The 21,652-nt window shown below is 36.6% G+C and overlaps 1 protein-coding gene across 1 annotated transcript in view; it reads right to left on the bottom strand.

Moving 5' to 3' along the window:
* LOC114328926 (apoptosis-inducing factor 3-like) overlaps nt 1–21,147 on the bottom strand; it is a 47,917-nt gene extending 26,770 nt beyond the window's left edge. Inside the window, exons 1-4 of the mRNA XM_028277911.2 lie at nt 20,992–21,147; nt 20,684–20,935; nt 11,344–11,594; nt 9,649–9,914 (exon numbers count right to left, since the gene is read on the bottom strand). Of these exons, the coding sequence (XP_028133712.2) occupies nt 9,649–9,914; nt 11,344–11,594; nt 20,684–20,935; nt 20,992–21,103 (881 nt within the window). The 5' untranslated portion in view covers nt 21,104–21,147. The remainder of the gene's footprint in view (nt 1–9,648; nt 9,915–11,343; nt 11,595–20,683; nt 20,936–20,991) is intronic.
* Between the last annotated feature and the right edge of the window lie 505 nt (nt 21,148–21,652).

Genomic DNA, 21,652 nt, shown 5'->3' with positions numbered 1-21,652 from the left:
TTATTGACCTACCCTCGTATACCAGCTCCCGTCTCCGCACAGACAGAACACTATCGATGTTTCGAGATACGCCGATGCAGCGCCGATGACGTCCAAGCGGTCGAGTCACATGGACATAGCTGGAGATATATAGATATTTCTGGAATATCTGTATCGCATATATAAATAGGACATATTTGTAAATAGAGTTAGTCTTAAGCTAAAGTTTGCAAAGTAAACTTGTATAAATAAAAATAAAGTCGTATATAAATTACGAACCGCTAGTTTTATTGTAATTAGAAGTAATTACACTAATCACGCTACAGTACATTATTTGACGGTTTTTGCTGTAAATTTTAAAGAACCGTTTGGATTGACATAAAATTTGGCATACGCATACCCAATATGTCAAAGAAAAAAAGTGATATTGTTCCGATGTGTGCTTTTGCCCTGGGGGTGAGTTTCACCCATTCTCGGGGGTGAAAAACATACGTTCAAAATAAGTCCGAAATTCGATAAAATGCATAATTCTAAGCAACTTTTATTCTATACAGTTTTTTCACCAAGTTAATACTTTTCGAGTTATTTGCGAGTGAATATGTTCATTTTTCAACAAGACAAACACGTTTTTAGACAATTTTTCGCAAATGATTCAAAAAATAAGTATTTTAGCGAAAAACCGTAGTCAACAAAAGTATAGCTTGTAAAAAAGTGAAAAAAATGCTGTATATGTTACCGGCCAAACCCGATTTCAGGACAAACTAGTTTGGCCTAGGCCAAACTAGTTTGTCCTAACCGCGTTAGGATAAAATAGTATGGCCTAGGCCAAACTAGTTTATCCTATCGCCCGTAGGCCAAACTAGTTTGTCCTAGGCCAAACTAGTTTATCCTGATATAAATAAACACACTTCAGGTTAAACTAGTTTGGCCTAGGCCAAACTAGTTTATCCTGAAATAAAGACTCACACTTCAGGATAAACTAGTACGGCCTAGTCTAAACCAATTTAGCAGAGTCGAAAGTAATTTAGCGAATATGTAAAGGACGTTTACATGCGAAAAATTCCCAAATCACGTCCTTTATAATCCAAGGATGGTACTAAAAGTGAGAAATTTGACCTAGGCTTTCTGTCCGTCGGTCCGTCTGACCGCGAATATAACTGCTCCGTCACTGTACATGGTAGAATGACAAATGAAGTGTCAAATGAAAGCTTATAATCCAAGGATGGTACTAAAGGTGAGAAATTTGAGCTAGGCTGTCTGTCCGTCGGTCCGTTCGACCGCGAATATAACTTTTTTTTTTTTTCTTCCGGAAGCCGTCCGTGCATGCACCCCGGTGGCACTGCAGCTTTTCAGCTTATTGTGCTTCCTTCCATTTGTTCTCATGACACCCAATCCAATAAAGCAGTGCCCTTTACTAGCCTGTAAAGGTCCATTGGGTTAGTGCCATACACTGTCGGACTTGGTTTGCAGTCTCCATATATTGCTTGTCTCTTACGATCCAGCGCCTCGCAATCGCACAATAAATGTCTGACTGTCTCGGTCTCTCTATTGCATAGTCTGCAGCTGAGATCTCCGTTATATAGTCCTATCGTGTGTAGGTGTCCTTTTACTGGAAAGTGTCCAGTTAAGAAACCTGTAATAATTTTGAGCTGATTCCTGTTCATTTTGAACAGTTCTTCAGCTCTTTTTGCGCATGTCTGAGGTATAAATCTCTTCGCATGCTTTTGCGTGGGAATTTCTTCCCAGTATTCTTTGTGCTGTCTTCGTATCCAGCCTCTTAATCGGTCTCTGATTGTGCTTTTGGGCACTCCCAGTGCCGGTTCTGGACCGAAGTATCCTGTTGCTGATCCTCGTCTAGTAAGTTCGTCAGCTTTTTCATTACCAGCGATCCCTTGATGTCCAGGCACCCAAATGAGTTTTACCTCATTATGTTCCGCCAGGGTGTCAAGTTCTTCGCGGCATTCCCATACAAGCCTTGAGGTTATCCTTGGGTTCTTTAAAGCCCTCAAGGCCGCTTGGCTGTCTGAACAGATATTGATTCTCTTATTAGTATAAGTCCTCAATCTGTTTATCCGTGCACAGTGCAGGATTGCATATACCTCCGCCTGAAATACAGAGGTATATTCTCCTAGTGGGATGGAACCGTTATAGTTCCTATCCTCACTATATACTCCTGATCCCGAACCATCTTCTGTCTTGGACCCATCTGTATACCAGGTGTGGCCCTCATACTTCAGATGTCTGCCAGGATCTTCCCATACCTCTCTGGAGTGTATTTCCACCTGAAAAGGTATTTCCATTTTATATTTGGGGATACAATGGTCTGTTATCATCTCCCATATTGGATCCCCGCATATATCATTGATGCTGCAGTGTCCTTTGCCCACTGCAATTTTGCTTTGATTACCCTGCAGTCTATGTAACCCCATACTTGCCTCGCCCTTCACTGTGATGTGTAAGGGAGGAAGGTCTAGTAAGGCTTCCATTGCTGCAGTTGGTGTGCCTCTCATTGCTCCTGTTATGCTGAGACAGACAAGCCTTTGTATCTTGCCTAACTTCTCTATTCGCGGTGTGCAAGTACTTGGAAGGGAAACGAGAAACGACCGTGCGCGAGTCGCGGAGAAATATTGCAACTATCTTAAATAATTCATATTGTCAATTGAAATTGTCAAATTGACGTATATTTCATACCGTCTGTCATTGACGCAGAAAAATTATATATTGCTCCACAATATTGATATGATATGCAATTATTATATAAAGGTAAATTTAATGAATTGTATTTTGCTTGCAGTACTGCATTTTAATAACTAATTTTATTTACTACATACAATTGTTTACGTTTGCTAAACATAACCTGCATCTTATTTTTTCTTCTTATTATTTTTTTGGACTATGGCCTTGACAATTATCCAGCAACCAGGACTAATATAATTGGCCAATATAATTAAAAGTGCGAATAAAAGTACAGAGCGTAGAAATAGAGGTCGCTTTGCTGAACTTGCACGGTCCCAATAGCATTTCTCTGTTGCACCTTTGGCCACCAGACCAATGCTGCATACGTTATTGTGGGCTTTACCATCATGTTGTATATCCAATACATCATGTCCGGTTTAAGTCCCCATGTTCTGCCATGTGTGCGTCTGGTCACCATTAAAGTGGCCATCGCTCTTTTGGTTATTCGTTCCAGGTGTTGATTCCAGGTAAGCCTTGAGTCTATTATGACTCCGAGATATTTTACCTCCCTCTCTACCTTTAGAGAGATCCCCATGAGATTCACAGGTCCTATTCCCTCTAATTTTGTCCTTCTGGTGAAGGCTACTATTTTGGATTTGTGAGGGCTTACGGACAATCCTACCTCACTTGTCCATTTTGATACTACATTCAGGGCCTGTTGCATGTTATCCCTGACAGTTGTATTGAACTTGCCCTGAGCCAGAATGACAAAATCATCTGCATAGCCCAGGACATTATATTTTTTCCTGTTGAGCGTTCCAATCAGTCCGTCCATAACCAGATTCCACACTAACGGAGATAATACACCTCCCTGTGGGCATCCTCTGGCAACCCGTGCTGACATGGTCTCGCCCATCAGTGTCGAATATACCACGCGGCTTTTAAGCATGCATTCTATCCACCTGCAGCTTATTTCATCCACTCCTTTCAGCCGGATAGCCTTTGTGATTGCATCGAATGAGGTGTTGTTGAAGGCTCCCTCTATGTCGAGAAAGGCTCCCAACATCACCTCTTTGTTTTCCAGAACATACTCCACCCTCCGTACTAGATGGTGCAGTGCTGTTTCTGTTGATACACCTGGCCTATATGCATATTGGTCTTGTTCTATTGGTCTTTCAACCAATATTCCATCCCTAATATGTCTATCTACCAGTTTTTCCAATGTCTTTAGTACAAAGGACATCAGACTTATTGGTCTAAGGGACTTCGCAGTCATACGTCCACCCTTACCAGGCTTAGGTATGAATGCTACCCTTGTCGACCTCCAAGCAACCGGTACATACCCCAGCGCAATACTTGCACGAAGTATTGTACACATTTGCTTGTACATTGCTTCTGTACCTTTTTGCAAAAGTACAGGATAAATCCCGTCCGTTCCCGGTGATTTATATGGTTTAAATGAACTTACTGCCCATTTTATTTTGTCTGGTGTCACCATCTCTTTTGCAGCTCTCCAGCTTCCCCTATTTCCATATTTCATGGTAACTGGTCCTTCTTGCTGTAGAACTTCTGGTGTCATCATTCTGGTGACCGACCCAGGGAAGTGAACATTAAAGAGTTCCCTCAGCGTCTCTTCACTGGTCTGTGTGTAATCGCCTGACTCCATTTGGAGCGTGGCGATATTGCTCTTAGGTTCTTTCGAGAGAACCTTTTGGAGTCTAGCCACTACTGCAGTCTGTTCTATCTCCTCGCAGTGCTTCCTCCATGATTCTCTTTTGGCTTTCCGTAGAGCCTTGTTATATTCAGTCAGAGCTTTGCGATATTCGCTCCACTCGCCTGATCTCTTGGCAGAATTGAATTCTTTTCTCGCATCTCTCCTTCTTTTAGCAAGTTCATTGTTCCACCAGGGCACTTTCCTGTTGGAGCTCCTCACTGTTACGGGACAGTTATCTTTATATGCTTCTATGACTATATCCTGAAATTGTTCAGTAGCCATATCTAGCTCTATTGTGTTCCTTATCCTCTTTATAGCCCCACGAAAACTATATGTCAGGTCTTCTTGATACGCTTCCCAATCAGTTTTCCTGGGGTTTCGATAAGTCTCTGTTTCGTGCTCATAGCCCGTTATTTCAAAGTATATGTGTCTGTGGTCTGAGAAACTCGCCTCATCAGACACATGCCAGTTCCTAACGATGCTGCTTGCAAATGCAGTCGCCATCGTTATATCGATAACCTCCTTCCTATTAGCAGTCACAAAGGTAGGTTTGTTGCCTACATTTAGTATGTCTAAATTATATTCCATAATAAATTGTAGTAAGTGCTCACCTCTTTCGTTGTTTCCGGTGCTCCCCCAGCTGATGTGATGTGAGTTGGAGTCACAACCGATGATTATCTGTGATCCTTTGCCTCTGCAGTCTCTCATCAGCTCCTCCAATTCCCTTGGTGGTGGTGGGTTAGGATCATCATAGGGCAGATAGGCTGATCCAAGTATTATCTCCTTCATCCTACCTCCCTCTGTAACTTTTAGTATTACTGCTGTTAGATCCCTAGAACAGAAATTAGTTAACGGCAGTACCTTAATGTTGCTTTTAGCTATTATGCAGGTTCTTGGTACTTCAGCGGATCTACTGTAAATAAGTTCTCCACTTATTCCTGAGAGACCTTTTATTTTACCCTGGTTTACCCAGGGTTCTTGGATGAGAGCAACATCAAACCTTTCCATCGCCACAGCAAGTTCTGCCGAAGCTGCCTTACTGTGTTGAAGGTTGGCTTGGATCACTCTCACCTTTGTCATCTCCATCTGTCTCCCGCACGATCTTGAATGCTACCCTTCCCATCCTATAAAAGGCCTTGAGTTGGGTCTGCTTCAAAGCCCTAAAGGAGACCTTGTCGATCGAGTACGCAAGGATTTCTCCTTGCCCCTCGACCTTCTGGCTTTTCAGTGTCCAGTCTGTCGTATTGAGCCCTGCATTCTGCTTGCCCAAGCGACTCCTGAACACTTTTTCGCTTATGCCGGTCTCAGGCACGTGCACAAGCACAATCGGTCTTCTCAAGTCCTTGGATTCGATCAACTTCAAATCCGCCGACTCCCAGAGATCCCGAAGCTCTCGTACCGTCCCCTCCAGCCAAGATTTGGTAGGCTCATTCGCGCAGTGGATCCACAGAATCCCCGCGCTGAATGTAGTTCTTAGGAACTGCAGTGGATTCTGACTTCCGCCGGGTGCCTTATCCACTGCCTCTTCCAGTTTTGTTCGAACCAGTTCTGCTTGTTCCTGGTTCAGTTTTACCTCAGGATGACGTCTGTCTACCACCGCCATCCTCAATTTGTCTGTCACTTCGCCGTAAGTGCCAGTCTGCGTTTTACTGCCCCTTACCTCTTTAGCGCTAGCAACTGTGCCAGTCTGCGTATTACCGCTCCTGGTCGCGTTGTTAGCTGCTTGTTTCGTAATTCCCTTCGGTCTTTTGGCCTCGGGGTTTTTTGTTGGGGTTGAGTTGTCAGACCGGGTCCTTTTCACTCCCGTGGTCTGGTCACTTTTCCCCTTTTGGCCTTTGGTCTTATGTGGGTTCTCTTTAACCCACGTCCCAGCAGCTATTTTTTCGGCTTTCTTAAGCCTCCGTTTTTGAGCCCCAGATAGCTTTTTTGTCCCGAGACTTAGTTTCTCGAGGCTTGTCTCTAGCTGGTCAGCTTCAATACCTCTCTCCTCGGCATGGTCTGCTGTTTCCACAGCTCCCTTGTCCGTGTGTTCTATATGGTCTGCTGCTCCCGCAGCTTCCATTCTTGCTTCTTTGGAGAGGTCGCCCATTTCTGAGTCCCTCTCCGCTTGTTTAATGTTTCTCTTTGGTTCCACGATTGTTCCCACGAGTAGGGTCGAAATAAATGTCGAGTACGGCAGTGCGCCCTTACCGCACCAAGGCTATATTCCCCTAGAGTTCGCCATCTCTCTAGGGCATCGCTTCAGATACACTTTACTCCCTGTACCATGCATCCCGTTGGCACGATGGTGTTACACCTTAGGATTGGGAGGATGGATCATTTGGCGTTACCCAGGGTGCACCACGTGGAGGCGATCCAACGCTACACCCCGCGAATATAACTGCTCCGTCACTATATTAGGTAGAATGACAAATGAGGTGTCAAATGAAAGCTTATAACCCAAGGATGGTACTAAAAGTTAGAGATATAATGACAAATGAGGTGTCAAATGAAAGTTTAAAATGCAAGGATGGTAATAAAAGTGAGAAATTTGATATAAGCTGTCTGTCTGTCGCTCCTCCCACCGCGAATATAACTGCTCCGTCACTGTACCAGGTAGAATGACAAATGACAAAAAGAAGTATGGAGAATGATGAGAGGGCAAAGAAAGGAGATGAACGAATTAATAAAAGCGAAACACATGAAATGCTACATATTCTCAGTTCTGCTCTACGGAATGGAAGCATGGACACTAACTGTTGCATCTATGAATCGGCTCGAGGCTTTCGAAATGTGGTGTTATAGGCGCATCTTACGTATATCTTGGATTGACCGAATCACCAATGTGGAAGTCCTGCGTAGAATGGGGAAAGAGTGTGAAACAAAAACAAAAAAAATAGAATATCTAGGACATGTAATGAGAAATCAAGAACGTTACGGCCTTCTCCAACTGATTCTCCAAGGGAAGGTAAATGGTAAAAGAGGACCGGGAAGAAGACGCATTTCCTGGCTTCAAAATTTACGTAAGTGGTATAACACGACTACCACTGAACTGTTCCGCGCTGCGGTAAACAAAGTCAAGATAGCCATAATGATCGCCAACATCCGGAACGGATAGGCACTTTAAGAAGAAGAAGAAACACATTCAGAAGGAAACATGGGCAGACTACTTCCGATCTCTATTTGCTAAAGGCGGATAATGAACCACCAACACCTGAAGTTACAACAAACAAAGAAATAAACATCGAGGAGGGAGAGGTAAAGGAAGCATTAAGAAAATTAAAAAATAGAAAATCTCTAGGAGATGACAGAATATCGAACGAACTCCTAAAGTACGGAGGACAAGATCTAACTAAACATAACTATTAAAACTAATACAAAAAATAAATAGAACAAAACAGAATACCACAAGAATGGAGATCAAGCATCCTAATACCTCTCTTCAAAAAAGGAGACAAATCGGACCCGGAGAATTACAGAGGAATTAACTTATTAAACACAACATTAAAATTAACAACCAAAGTGATAACAAACAAATGGAATGAAATTATAACATTAGCAGAAGAACAACAAGGTTTTAGGTCGGGAAGGTCATGCACTGACGCTATATTTATAATGAGGCAAGTCCAAGAGAAATCGTTGGAATACAACAAACCGGCATATTTATGTTTCGTGGACCTTAAGAAAGCATTTGACAGGGTCATATTAAAGGACGATACCCATTTGATATATTCGAGAGAGGTACCTCTAGGAATAATTAAAACAATCGAAATCATCTACCAGAACAACACAATAAAAGTAAAAGTGGACGATGAATTAACTGATCCAATTGAAGCCGGCAATGGGATAAGACAGGGGGATTCCTGTCTTATCCCATACCTGAGTCTTTTATTGTTCAACCTGATCATGGACGAAATAATAAAAAAAGTAAGAACTAAAAAAGGATACCAAATGGAAGAAAATCAACTTAAAATAATCTGCTATGCGGACGATGCAATACTCATCTCTCAAAGTGAAGATGATTTACAACGTATGCTGCACCAATTCAACATAATCGCCTGAACATTTAACATATTAATTTCCTCACAAAACACAAAATGCATGGTTATAACAGCAGATCCAATAAGATTTTAATTGGAGCTGGAAGGTCAGCTAATAGAACAAGTGATGAAGTTTAAATACCTAGGCATCACACTATCTAGCTACGGAAGGCTCGAAACAGAAGTGGAAGATCAAGTGAATAGAGCAAACAGAGCCGCAGGTTGCCTGAATGACACAATATGGAGAAATAAAAATATCGGAAAAGAGATGAAAGGCAGAATTTACAAAACAGTCATCAGACCAATAATGACATACGCGGCAGAAACACGACCCGACACAGAGAGGACAAAAATATTGCTCGAAACAGCGGAGATGAAAACCCTTCGAAAAATCGATAGTAAGACTCTATGCTATGGGACAGAGCTATAAGTACAGATATATGATGGAGATGCAAGGTGTATAACATTAATAACTGGGTAAGAAACAGAAGAATAGAATGGAATGACCACATAAGCCGAATGACAACAAATAGGATAGTCAGGAGAGCGAGAGACGGTTCCCCAATATGAAGACGATCAGTGGGAAGATCACTAAAACTATGGAACGACAACTTACTAGAGGCACATTGAAAAAACAGACAGAGTCATGTTTATACAAAAAGAAGTAGAAGAAGAAGTATTTCATAAGTTACATAAACACTTCTTTACAAAGACGTTCTGTACGCAAATTTCAAATTGATACTATTGATATTTATTTAAAGACACTTAAATTTTTTCGAAAAACTTTTATTCAATATGTTTGCTTCTTCGAAAGTTTGTAATGATATGATCAACAGCAGAGCATCAAACGCGTTTCCATATCGGCGCAACAACCTCTACGTACCACCTCTCCGACGAAACCAAGGAATGATAGCTACCGAGCATCTGTATGTAAATATCAACAATATATTTATTTTGTTTTAACCTGTGTTTTATTGAGTCTATTGTCCTGTCAAAATAGAGCACAATGGACAAAAATGAGGGAGGTCTATGTCCAGCAGTGGACGCAAAGGGCTGGATGATGATGATGTCCTGAAAGAACTACCCACTCACTCATTCACCCATTCACTCGTTCTCCTTTTCCAAAAGGTAACCGAAAATTATTGTGCTTCAATAAACGCAATTACCCACTTGAAAAAATGAAGAATAACTCTTAATTAAAATCTCTTTCGACCTCCTTTTTTATGTAGTGTAAAATTAAAATTATTCAATATTACTTACTTAGCTTCTTCGTATGTTCTCAACACTATCACATTCTTCAAATGACATCCAGAAGTGCAGGGTCTTCTTGGTCTATTTCCTGTTGCAATGAACAACTTAGTATAAGGAACTTTTGTGTTGTTCCTCAAACACACTATTTTCTTATTAGTGTCCACCTTTGTCGCATCGATGTCTTTTAATATATCTATGTTATATTTTCGATAAAAGTCCTCATTTCGGAACACTGCAGTATTTATGTCTAATCCCATTTCTTTGCTTAATCTTGCCTTTTATCAATAAAAAATATTAATCAATATACAGTTTATATACACAATATACAGGGTTTGGATAAAGTATGGAACCAACCAACCAAATACACTTGAGAGCAAAAAAATCGACTCAAAAGTAAAATAAGGTATCTTTTTTTAACGCTGTTTGGCCAGTATCTATCCACACACAATGCAAATTTACAAGTTAAATTTTGTGAACAAAAGGAATTTTTACTGCAATGACACAAATATTTATAAAATTAGTAACTAAAGAACATAAGAAAGATAACTTAATATATTGTATGTGAGAAAACATGTTATAAATGAAAATTATTAAGAAACGCAGTGAACGCTTTTGTAAGGTTCCTTGCTCGTTTTACCTGCTTGCCGAAGTCCTTGTTTAAAGAATAACAACCGATGCCTGCCTACACGTGCTAACTCAAACACTTGTATTCTTTATATTAGCACGATCCATGAATAAGTTGTGGGTAAACTACAAAGTTGCAGAAATTCGGAAACAGATATCCAATGCAAGTTTTATACGGTGGACAAGTTTTATACGGTGGGTCATAAAAATAATCCCAATACAATAGGCTAGATGCTCGATACTCGTGTTATACGATGTGAGTTTTTATTGGGCGGCTGGGCCCGCATCCCAACTGGAACCAGGGCCCGCTGATCTATCGGTACGCCACTGTTTACAACTACTCATCGACAGGACCAACTCGGTCTGTCAGCAATTTGGTATGAAAATAAACATTAAGAAATCCGAAAAGTAATGTCAATCCGAAAAACAAAAATGTACCTCAACCTTGCTCAATGGACGAGCACATTGTATAACAGATCAACAAGATCAACTACCTGGAATGTTTAATCGATAGTAGCCTAAATTATGATCCAGAAATTAGATCAAAAACAGATTATGCCAGAAAATCATACGAAAAAATCAAGACTGCTACGTGATTCTCGAATAAAACTCGAAATTCGACTCTTCTCTATGTAGTTGAAACGTGAACCTTTAAAACATCAACCGTAAATGAATTAGAAGCCTTTTAAATGTAGATCTACCGGATAATCCTCAAGATTTCATGGACATTGCATACCCCAAACGAAAAAGTGCTGCATATAATAGTCAAGAAACGATAACTTTTAAACACAGTGAAAGTTAGAAAAACATCTTACCTAGGCCACATACTGAGAAATAATATGCTCAACTAATAGTGAAAGGACAGATCGACGGAAAGAGATGACTAAGAAATATCCGACAATGAATAGGGTTAAATTTTTAACAGTTAATAAGATCAGCGGAAGACAGAGAGGAGTTTGCAATAATTGTAGTAGCCAACCTATTGAAGAAGGCACTTTAAGAAAAAGAAGAAGAAGATTGAAAATATATACGTAGGTTTTAATTTATCGCGTAGGTATAGAAGTAAACAAAAAATCTTACTCTATCATATGGTACGAAATTTTCTTTACAGATCATAGTAATGGACCCCCCAAATTTTTCTTGTCTGAGAGTTTCAGCACAAGCTTCAGCTGCTGGTCCTCCTCCAATAATAACAATAGACTCTTCCGTTGTCGCAAGTTTTCCTCCCATAGGTTTAATGCGTTTATTGGAAATCAAATCGCTCTTTTTAGCTCTAACTTTCACATTTTCATCTTCAATAGTAACTTGATAACACGGAAGTGAATCTAAACCTAAAAATAAAAAGTGCTTAACCTGGCCAGAAAAAAAATTGTACTTACAATTATATCATATTCACAACTAGTACATACAACTAGTAAATCAAGCATAAGTATATGAAGAGTAAACATGATTTAGTGGAACTACGTAAAGAGCAGATATGATTTATCACCACCAAACTAACGTCGATACATACTTAAAGATTGTTTTCTGAGAGGTTTGTTATTTTGTACTGCGTTTTTGACTAATGTTTTTCATGTTTGTCATCGGCCACCATATCTTTTGTTAAAACTTTATTTTGCTAATATTTATATAAACTTACGTGCATAGTCAAGTCAAGTCAAGTCAAATTTATTCATCACATGCGACATTATACAAAGTTGTACATGTATGAGACAAGTCAAAGAAATCGGCCCACTTAAAAATTTGGTCTTTTTCGATGTCTCATATTTCCTAAACCTGTTGGCCGATTTAAGTGATTTTTTTAACGTGTTATAGCCTGATTCTTTAACAATACCACTGTAATAATATTGTTGCTAAACAGGTAAATTTTCATTATACAGGGTGTCCAAGACTAATTTAGCCACGCTATATCTCTTAAACGAATAGAGATTTTCGAATGGGACAAAAGTCGTCTATTATACTTGTAATACACTTTAATATGGCGTAGAAAAATCATCCCCTAAATATTCATCCCTTAGTTACAAACCCTAACTTTAATTTTTTTAATAGCACCCTGTATATTTTTTTATAGTTTTGGATGTAGTCTTCTATCGTCTATTCAACACATTTTTTGAAAATAAAATCGGTTCGTAAATAACCAAGAAAATATCAGTGTTCCAGTGTTAATTATGTGTCCCAGACTAATTTATCCAGGCCATATTTCTTAAACGAATAGAGATTTTCGAATGGGACAAAAACTGATCTATTACATTTGTAATACACTTTAATATGGCGTAGAAAAAAAATTATCCCCTAAATATTCATCCCTTAGTTACAACCCCTAACTTTATTTTTTTAAATAGCACCCTGTAAATTAGGGATGAATATTTAGGGGATGAATTTTTTCTACGCCATATGAAAGTGTATTACAAATGGAATAGATCAGTTTTTGTCCCATTCGAAAATCTCTATTCGTTTAAGAAATATAGCCTGGATAAATTAGTCTGGGACACACAATTAACAAAAATAAACTAATAGTTTCTTGGTTATTTACGAACCGATTTTATTTTCAAAAAATGTGTTGAATAGACGATAAAAGACCACATCCAAAACTATAAAAAAATATACAGAGTGCTATTAAAAAAATTAAAGTTAGGGGTTGTAACTAAGGGATGAATATTTAGAGGATGATTTTTTTTTGTAAGCCATATTAAAGTGTATTACAAGTAGAATATATCACTTTTTGTCCCATTCGAAAATCTCTATTCGTTTAAGAGATATAGCGAGGCTAAATTAGTCTGGGACACCCTGTATACCGGGTGTACCAATCAAACTGTGTTTTTTTCTCAAAGTTCGCAACAACCTGTGGAATATTCTAGCATTTATAAAATACTGAAATTAAAACCCAACTATAGCCTCAGGTTTTCTTAACATTCTGTTTTTTGATTCATTCGTTTATGTTGGATCATAAAAAAGTTAGGTATGTACTTTAACAACCAGACATGTTCTTCATCAATACACGGTGTTTTTAAATAAGTGAGACAAACTTTAAGGGGTAATTCTGCGTAAAAAATAATGACAGTTGCTTTATAAACGTATGTCCGCAAATATTTTGTTTCCGAGATACGGGATGTTAAATTTTTTCTTACAAACTGACGATTTATTTATTGCTTTAAAACCAGTTGAGATATGTAAATGAAATTTGGTAGGTTTTAAGAATTAGTTATTGCGGATCTTTTGACATAAAATTAAGAATTTTATATTCACCATTAGCGTGCATACGGGTAATATGATCGGTCATATTACACGTATGCGCGCTAATGGTGAATATTAAAATCGTAATTGTATTTCAAAAAATGTGCAATAACTACGTCTTAAAACTCACCAAATTTCATTGGCATATCTCAACCGGTTTTAAAGCAATAAAATAAATCGTCAGTTTGTAAGAAAAAATTCAACATCCCGTATCGCGGAAACGAAATATTTGCGGACATATGTTTATAAAGCCAACCGTCAGTATTTTTTCATGCAGAATTATCCCTTAAAGTTTGTCGCACTTATTTAGAAACACTGTGTATTGATGAAGAACATGTCTAGCTGTTAAGTACCTAACTTTTTTATTATCCAACATAAATGAATTAATCAAAAAACAGAATGTTAAGAAAACCTGAGGCTATAATTGAGTTTTAATTTCAGTATTTTATAAATGCTAGAATATTCCACAGGGTGATGCGAACTTTGAGAAAAAAACACAGTTCGATTGGTACACCAGGTATACAATGAAAATTTACCTGTTTAGCAACAATATTATTACAGTGGTATTGCTAAATAATCAGGCTATAACATGTTAAAAAAACCACTGAAATCGGCCAACAGGTTTAGAAAATATGAGACATCAAAAATGACCAAATTTTTAAGTGGGCCGATTTCTATGCACGTAAATTTAGTTTCTCCTAGTTTTACTTTTTTGTAACATGGTATGGCTGCGAATTGTTTGCCGAGATTGAGGTATATTTTGCATCCCATGGTATCCGTATTCCATGTACCAGTATGGCTGATGAGAATTTTTTATTCGTTAGGCTGCGTTTGAGTTAATTTATTTTGGCATCATGTATTTTTTATCCTGGTTACTGTAGTCTTTAAGTTTCATATCATACACTTCTGTGTTTTACAGGGTACCTACTCTAAATGTTATTCTATAGAAGTTATTCTATAGAAGTACCAACTGTAGAAGTTGGTAATGACTTCGGACAGAAGCCTCATCTTGTGATTTTTATGTTTGTTTTTTAAATTTGCTTGAGCCTGATCTAGTTGAATACCTATCAGAATGGTGTCTTTGTACCACCGCCATCTTCAATACTTTTGTGACATAGCTGAGTATTTGGGGTGGAGACAGAATCTACGGCTGGAGTCACATCTCTGATCCATCCCGTTGTATTTGTATTTATAAGCTTAGAAGAGTTACTCGTTTCTGACCCCTCTTCTGGGCGATGTCCTATCATCTCATTATCCATATTTGTTTTCAGAAGTAGAAACAAAATACCGTCAGGCTCCCTGGAGCATCGCTTAAAGCTATACTTTTTCCCCTTTTAGTCCATTCTTTAACGGTAAAATATTGCAAAACCTCTAAATTTTAAAGAACCGCTTGGATTGACATCAAATTTGGCATACACACAGCTAACAAGTCAAAGAAAAAAAGTGATTTTGTGCCGATATGTGCTTTTCCCCTGGGGGTGGTTTTCACCCCCTCTTGGGGGTTAAAAAATATTCGTCCAAAGAAAGTCAGGAAATGGGTAAACTGGCTAATTTTAAGTAACTTTTGTTCTATAGAGTTTTTTCACCAAGTCAATACTTTTTGAGTTATTTGGCAGTGAATATGTTCATTTTTTCAACAAAATAACCACGCTTTTAGACGGTTTTTCGCAAATAACTCAAATAGTAAGTATTTTGTCGAAAAAGCATTCTTAGCAAAAATATAGCCTATAAAAAATTTAAAAAAATGTTGTATATATCACGTCTTTTTATTTAGCAGCAGCAGAGTTATAGCTAATGAAAAATAGGTTCATATTCGTCAAATTCCACATGGAATACTTTAACGTGAAATAAGCAAAAATGAAGCACATTTCGGGGAAAACTCATTACAACTTATTTAAAGTATTTAAAAAAAGCTTCATTTTTGTTTTACAAAAAAATTTCTAGCATCAAAATTAAACAAGTTACGCTCAAAATAAAGTTAGTCCCTTTTGGTTTTGGTAAAAAAATCGAGAAAATCACCTCCTAATTAATATCTTAAATGAACTTAATCGTAACGACTTCACAAGTTTCTTGACTCGTGTATATATTGTTTATATGATCTGTAAGTTTCATCGGTTCAAAGTCCTTATTATTGAAAGGGCTGTAGTTAAAAGGGGTTGAACGAGTCACTGATCACGAATGTATGCAAATTTAGAAACACCAAATCTTGATCAATTTTTGTCTAACAGAAAAACAAAAAAATACATGATATTCAGAAAAGCAAATCTGACTTTTTTTGTTTTTCGAGATTTTTGGTATCTCTAACAATTTTTAAGTTATTTTGAAAAAAAGCATATTTTTCAAAATTTAAATTTTTAAAAATTTTACTTTGAAACCAAATTTTTTCAAAAATAAGCACTTTAAATCGATTAAACTTACAGATCATATAAACACAATATAAGTAAAATAATTTATGGAGCGGCAACGATTAATTTCATTTAAGTTGCTAATTAGGGGGTGGACTTCCCGATTTTTTTTTTGCAAAAACAAAAGGGACCAACTTTATTTCGAGCGTAACTTGCTTAAATTTAATGCTAGAAACTTTTTGTAACAACATAAATAAAGCTTTTTTTAAACACTTTAAAAAAGTTTTAATGGGTTTTCCCCAAAAAGTGCTTAATTTTTTTAGATATTTCACGTCGAAATATTCTATTTGAAATTTGGTGAATATGAATCTATTTTTCATTGGCTATAACTCTGGTTCTACGAGATCCAGAGACCTAACGCTTACACCATATTTTTTACTTTTTTATAGGCTATATTTTTGATAAGAACGTTTTTTCGACAAAGTACTTACTTTTTGAGTTATTTGCGAAAAACCGTCTAAAAATGTGGTTATTTTGTTGAAAAATGAACATATTCACTCGCAAATAACTCGAAAGGTGTTGACTTGGCGAAAAAGCTCTATAGAACAACAGTTACTTAAAATTAGTCAGTTTACCCATTTCCGGACTTGTTTTGGACATATATTTTTTCACCCCCAAGAGGGGGTGAAAGTCACCCCCAGGGCAAAAGCACACATCGGCACAATATCACTTTTTTTCTTTGACATGTAAGCTATGCGTATGCCAAATTTCATGTCAATCCAAGCGGTTATTTAAAATTTAGAGCAAAAACCGTGAAAGAATGGACTATTTACCAATCATCTCTGAGTGCGATAGTATAACATCTCGCGATTAGGGAGCGCAATAGTTATAGAATAAATCTGACCATATGACGAGCCATCATGTGGTAAAAACACAAACAGAACCTACTACAATAATTATCGGGGATTGGTGTCATATGTTCTATTGGAAAACTCTATGAGAGAGTCCTAAAATCCCGAGTAGGGAGAAAAAGTACCTGAGATTGAAGAATAAAGTGAATTTACCATGGTGAAACCGCACGAAATTAATTGCTATTCAATTGCTGAAGTTTTAAACCAAGAAATAATTTATTGCTGCAACCATTTCCGAGAAACAATGGTTATTCTGACTTTACGATAAAGCTAGCATAGTTATAGGCTAGTTTGGTGGCATATTTTATTTCTAATTAATTGCTGTTGGTTTGTACATGATCTAGCGGATGATGGTTCAGGCCCTGGTCAGAAAACAAAAAAGCTAACGTAGGTATTAGTTTAAAATTCTAAATGAATCTCCTACTTCGATTGGAATACCCTTGTGTATCGAATCGACCTATGGAGGAGCAGTACGGCAAGAGATGAGGGCTTTAGACTCGGTGTTACTCTTCCATAAATCCCTTAAGGAAGAGCGATTACCTACGCTTAAAAAAACTGGAAATGGTGAGGAGGAACTCGCAGGCAGCTCCCAATACGTCGGCGTTGACCTAGAAATGAATATAAGAAAAGCAAAAATAATGACAAACACATACATGACCCCAATTATAAACGGCCGTGAGATAGAAACAAGTCCAGGAATATATCTACCTAGACAAAATCCTGAAATTTGACAAAGAGAACCAAGGAGCGGAAATTACTAGAAGAGCAAGACAAGCATGGACAGAATTTGGAAAACTTAGAACCTTATACCTAAGAACCTCAATACTTAAGGAGCAAATTGTTCAACCAGTGCATCCTTCCTATCATGACATATGGATATCAAACCTGGACCCTAACCAAGACAAATATGAATAAACTAGCTACAAAAGAAAGAGCAATGGAAAGAATAATGTTAGGTATACGACTGTCAGATAAAAAGAGGAACGACTGGGTAAGATCAATAACAAATGTCGAGGACATAACAACAAAACTGACCAACTTAAATGGAGTTTCGCAGGCCACACTGCTAGATAAAAAGACCAACGTTGGAGCGCAACAATAAAACATTGAAGACCTTACGACAGTAAACGACCAAGAGGAAGACCAAAGATGAGATGGGTTGATGATAAGAGGGTTAAAAAATAGCCCAAAAAATTGGAAATATGTTATTCAGGTTAGAGGCCGATGGAAGGAGTTGGAAGAGGCCAATGTCCAGACATTGGCGATAGAAGGCTAAGAAGATGAAGAATAAGCCATAGTTAAATCAAAAGGTTAATAAAGAACACAATCCTATGCGAAAAAGGCATATATCGTCGGCCTCATATGAAAAGTGCCTAAGTCACAAAATAAGCAAAAATGAGATTTTTGCGCCATCTGATTAATATTTATGGTACGCATGCATAGCAAGACAAAAAAGTCAATAGATGTCGCTAGAACCACAAAAAAGAATTCTACCCAACTCCACGACGTTGGGTGAATCACATGAAACTTGCCAAAGTCCATCATTTTCATTGAGGTTAGATGTACTTTTGCTGCGCTGCTGTGTTATATCTTCAAGAAAAGTATTATACGCTAACATATCTTCATGAAAATAGTGTAAACTTATAAAAGGTAAATTCAATTTGATCATATAGTCCATTCTTTCACGGTTTTTGCTCTAAATTTTAAAGAACCGCTTGGATTGACATTTAATTTGGCATACGTATGGCTTACATGTCAAAGAAAAAAAGTGATATTGTTCCGATGTGTGCTTTTGCCCTGAGGGTGACTATCACCCCCTCTTGGGGGTGAAAAAATATATGTCCAAAATAAGTCCGGAAATGGGTAAACTGACTAATTTTAAGTAACTTTTAGTTGAGTGAATTTGTTCATTTTTCAACAAAATAACCACATTTTTAGACGGTTTTTGGCAAATAACTCAAAAAGTAAGTATTTTGTCGAAAAAACGTTCTTAGCAAAAATATAGTCTATAAAAAAGTAAAAAAAAAATGGTGTAAGCGTTAGGTCTCTGGATCTCGTAGAACCAGAGTTATAGCCAATGAAAAATAGATCCATATTCACCAAATTTCAAATAGAATATTTCGACGTAAAATATCCAAAAAATTAAGCACTTTTTGGGAAAAACCCATTATAACTTTTTTAAAGTGTTTTAAAAAAGCTTTATTTCTGTTTTTACAAAAAGTTTCTAGCATTAAATTTAAGCAAGTTACGCTCAAAATAAAGTTGGTCCCTTTTGTTTTTGCAAAAAAAATCGGGAAGACCACCCCTAATTAGCAGCTTAAATGAAATTAATCGTTACCGCTCCACAAATTATTTTTGAAAAAATTTGGTTTCAAAGTAAAATTTTTAAAAATTTAAATTTTGAAAAATATGATTTTTTTCAAAATAACTTAAAAATTGTTAGAGATACCAAAAATCTCGAAAAACAAAAAAAGTTAGATTTGCTTTTCTGAATATCATGTATTTTTTTGTTTTTCTGTTAGACAAAAATTTATTGAGATTTGGTGTTTCTAAATTTGCATACATTCGTGATCAGTGACTCGTTCAACCCCATTTAACTACAGCCCTTTCAATAACAAGGACTTAAAACCGATGAAACTTACAGATCATATAAACAATATATACACGAGTCAAGAAACTTGTGAAGTCGTAACGATTAAGTTCATTTAAGATAATAATTAGGGGGTGATCTTCTCGATTTTTTTACCAAAACCAAAAGGGACAAACTTTATTTTGAGCGTAACTTGTTTAATTTTTATGCTAGAATTTTTTTATAAAACAAAAATGAAGTTTTTTTTAAACACTTTAAATAAGTTGTAATGAGTTTTCCCCGAAATGTGCTTCATTTTTGGTTATTTCACGTTAAAGTATTCCATTTGGAATTTGACGAATATGAACCTATTTTTCATTAGCTATAACTCTGCTTCTACTAGGTGTAGAGACGTGATATATACACCATTTTTTAAATTTTTTTACATGCTATATTTTTGCTAAGAATGTTTTTTCGACAAAATTCTTACTATTTGAGTTATTTGCGAAAAACTGAAATTACTATTTGAGAAATTTTGTTGAAAAAATGAACATATTCACTGCCAAATAACTCGAAAAGTATTGACTTAGTGAAAAAACTCCATAGAACAAAAGTTACTTAAAATTAGCCAGTTTATCGATTTACTGACTTTCTTTGGACGAATATTTTTTTACCCCCAAGAGGGGGTGAAAACCACCCCCAGGGCAAAAGCACATATCGGCACAATATCACTTTTTTTCTTTGACTTGTTAGCTATGTGTATGCCAAATTTCATGTCAATTCAAGCGGTTCTTTAAAATTTAGAGGTTTTGCAATATTTTACCGTTAAAGAACGGACTAATATTATTATAGTTTTTGTGTAGATAATTATCATAAACTGTCAGAAACTACAGCATTATTATCAGAAAGTAGCATTATTATCCTTAAAACCCCACATTTATTATTCTTGTGGGACTTAAGCATTTTTCACAGTTTATTTTTGGCGACCTTTTTATGGAGTTACGCATATTTCTTCATGATTTTCGTTATTAAATGTGCCTAACTCCAAAATGTTTTCTTATTTCAAAAATGAAAGTTGCCCAACTCTATTTTTAAAGTAATAATATTTTATCTATCTTTAAGAGAAGGCTGACTGACACTATTCCAAGTAATTGTGTCAAATAAGATAAAGTTTTAAGTCAAAATCATTCTTTAAATCAGTTTTTTTCGTCTCCTGTAAAATTTGTTAATTTGGATTTAGGCACTTTTCATATGAGGCCGACGATATTATGTACATTGTTAAGGTAAAGACATTGTTAAGGTTAAAAGTTAGTTAATACAAACTGTGCCCGCTTAGGCATATTAAGACACAAAATAGTTACCTGGAAATTCTTCAATATCTCCAGTAGATAATTTAAAACACGCTCCATGCCAAGGGCATCTAATTCTTCCATTGCCAAGGGCCCCGTTTACAAGCGGAGCTCCATAATGTGTACATTTTGAACCTAATGCACTAATAACATTATTTTGCTTCACAAGAAGGACTTCTCCAATCTTTAATGGAAACGTTTTGAGTTCATTTTCTTGTATATCGGATACCTTGCAAACAACACCTTCCACAAACTCACCAGAAGCTAAAAAAATAATAAGGCGGTAAAGTAAATATAAAACTATAATTTATTTGTCTTACTTGACATTTTTACTTGAGAGGCGTTATGCAGTCTTGCTGTTGTTATAGATACTAGTCCTTTGTTTATAATGAAATTGGAAATTATAGAATTTGATGAAAATATTTTTATCATTTTTTACCATGATATTTTAATAAACCGCTTTCACAATGTATACCACATACTTAGATATCTATTGTCATAAACCGCATAAATATTTTCATAAATAGGAATAATGTGGGCCCTAGCTGTCTTAAACAGTACCGACACTTATCGGTATTGACAAGATGTAAACAAAAATATAATAAACAAAATCAAAGGTTACCAGTCTTCCTTCTTAAGTGGGTAGGCTCAAATTTTGGTTGCAATGCTTTTTAAATGCATTCATATTTTCGAGTCTTGAGAAAACTAATTAGTATTTTTGAAAAATTTAAACGCAAAATGAAAATTAGGTACATTATTACCGAGGGCCGAAAGTCCCTGGAAACCTCTATAATGTTTATTTGAATAAGTTACAGGGGTGAAAATAAAAGGAGAAAATTGAGTGTAATTTTTAATTTCAAATATCGTATTGAAAAGAAACCTTTTGTTTACTCTAAGGGACTTTCGGCGCTCGGTAATAATATAATCTTTCAATCTGCGCTTAAATTTTTCAAAAATATTTATTAGTTTTTTCAGGATTCG

Source organism: Diabrotica virgifera, chromosome 8 (assembly GCF_917563875.1).
Source record: "Diabrotica virgifera virgifera chromosome 8, PGI_DIABVI_V3a".
Taxonomy (NCBI): Eukaryota; Metazoa; Arthropoda; class Insecta; order Coleoptera; family Chrysomelidae; genus Diabrotica; species Diabrotica virgifera.
The sequence above is the reverse complement of the archived record's forward strand: the minus strand, read 5'-3'. Positions and strand labels throughout refer to the sequence as shown.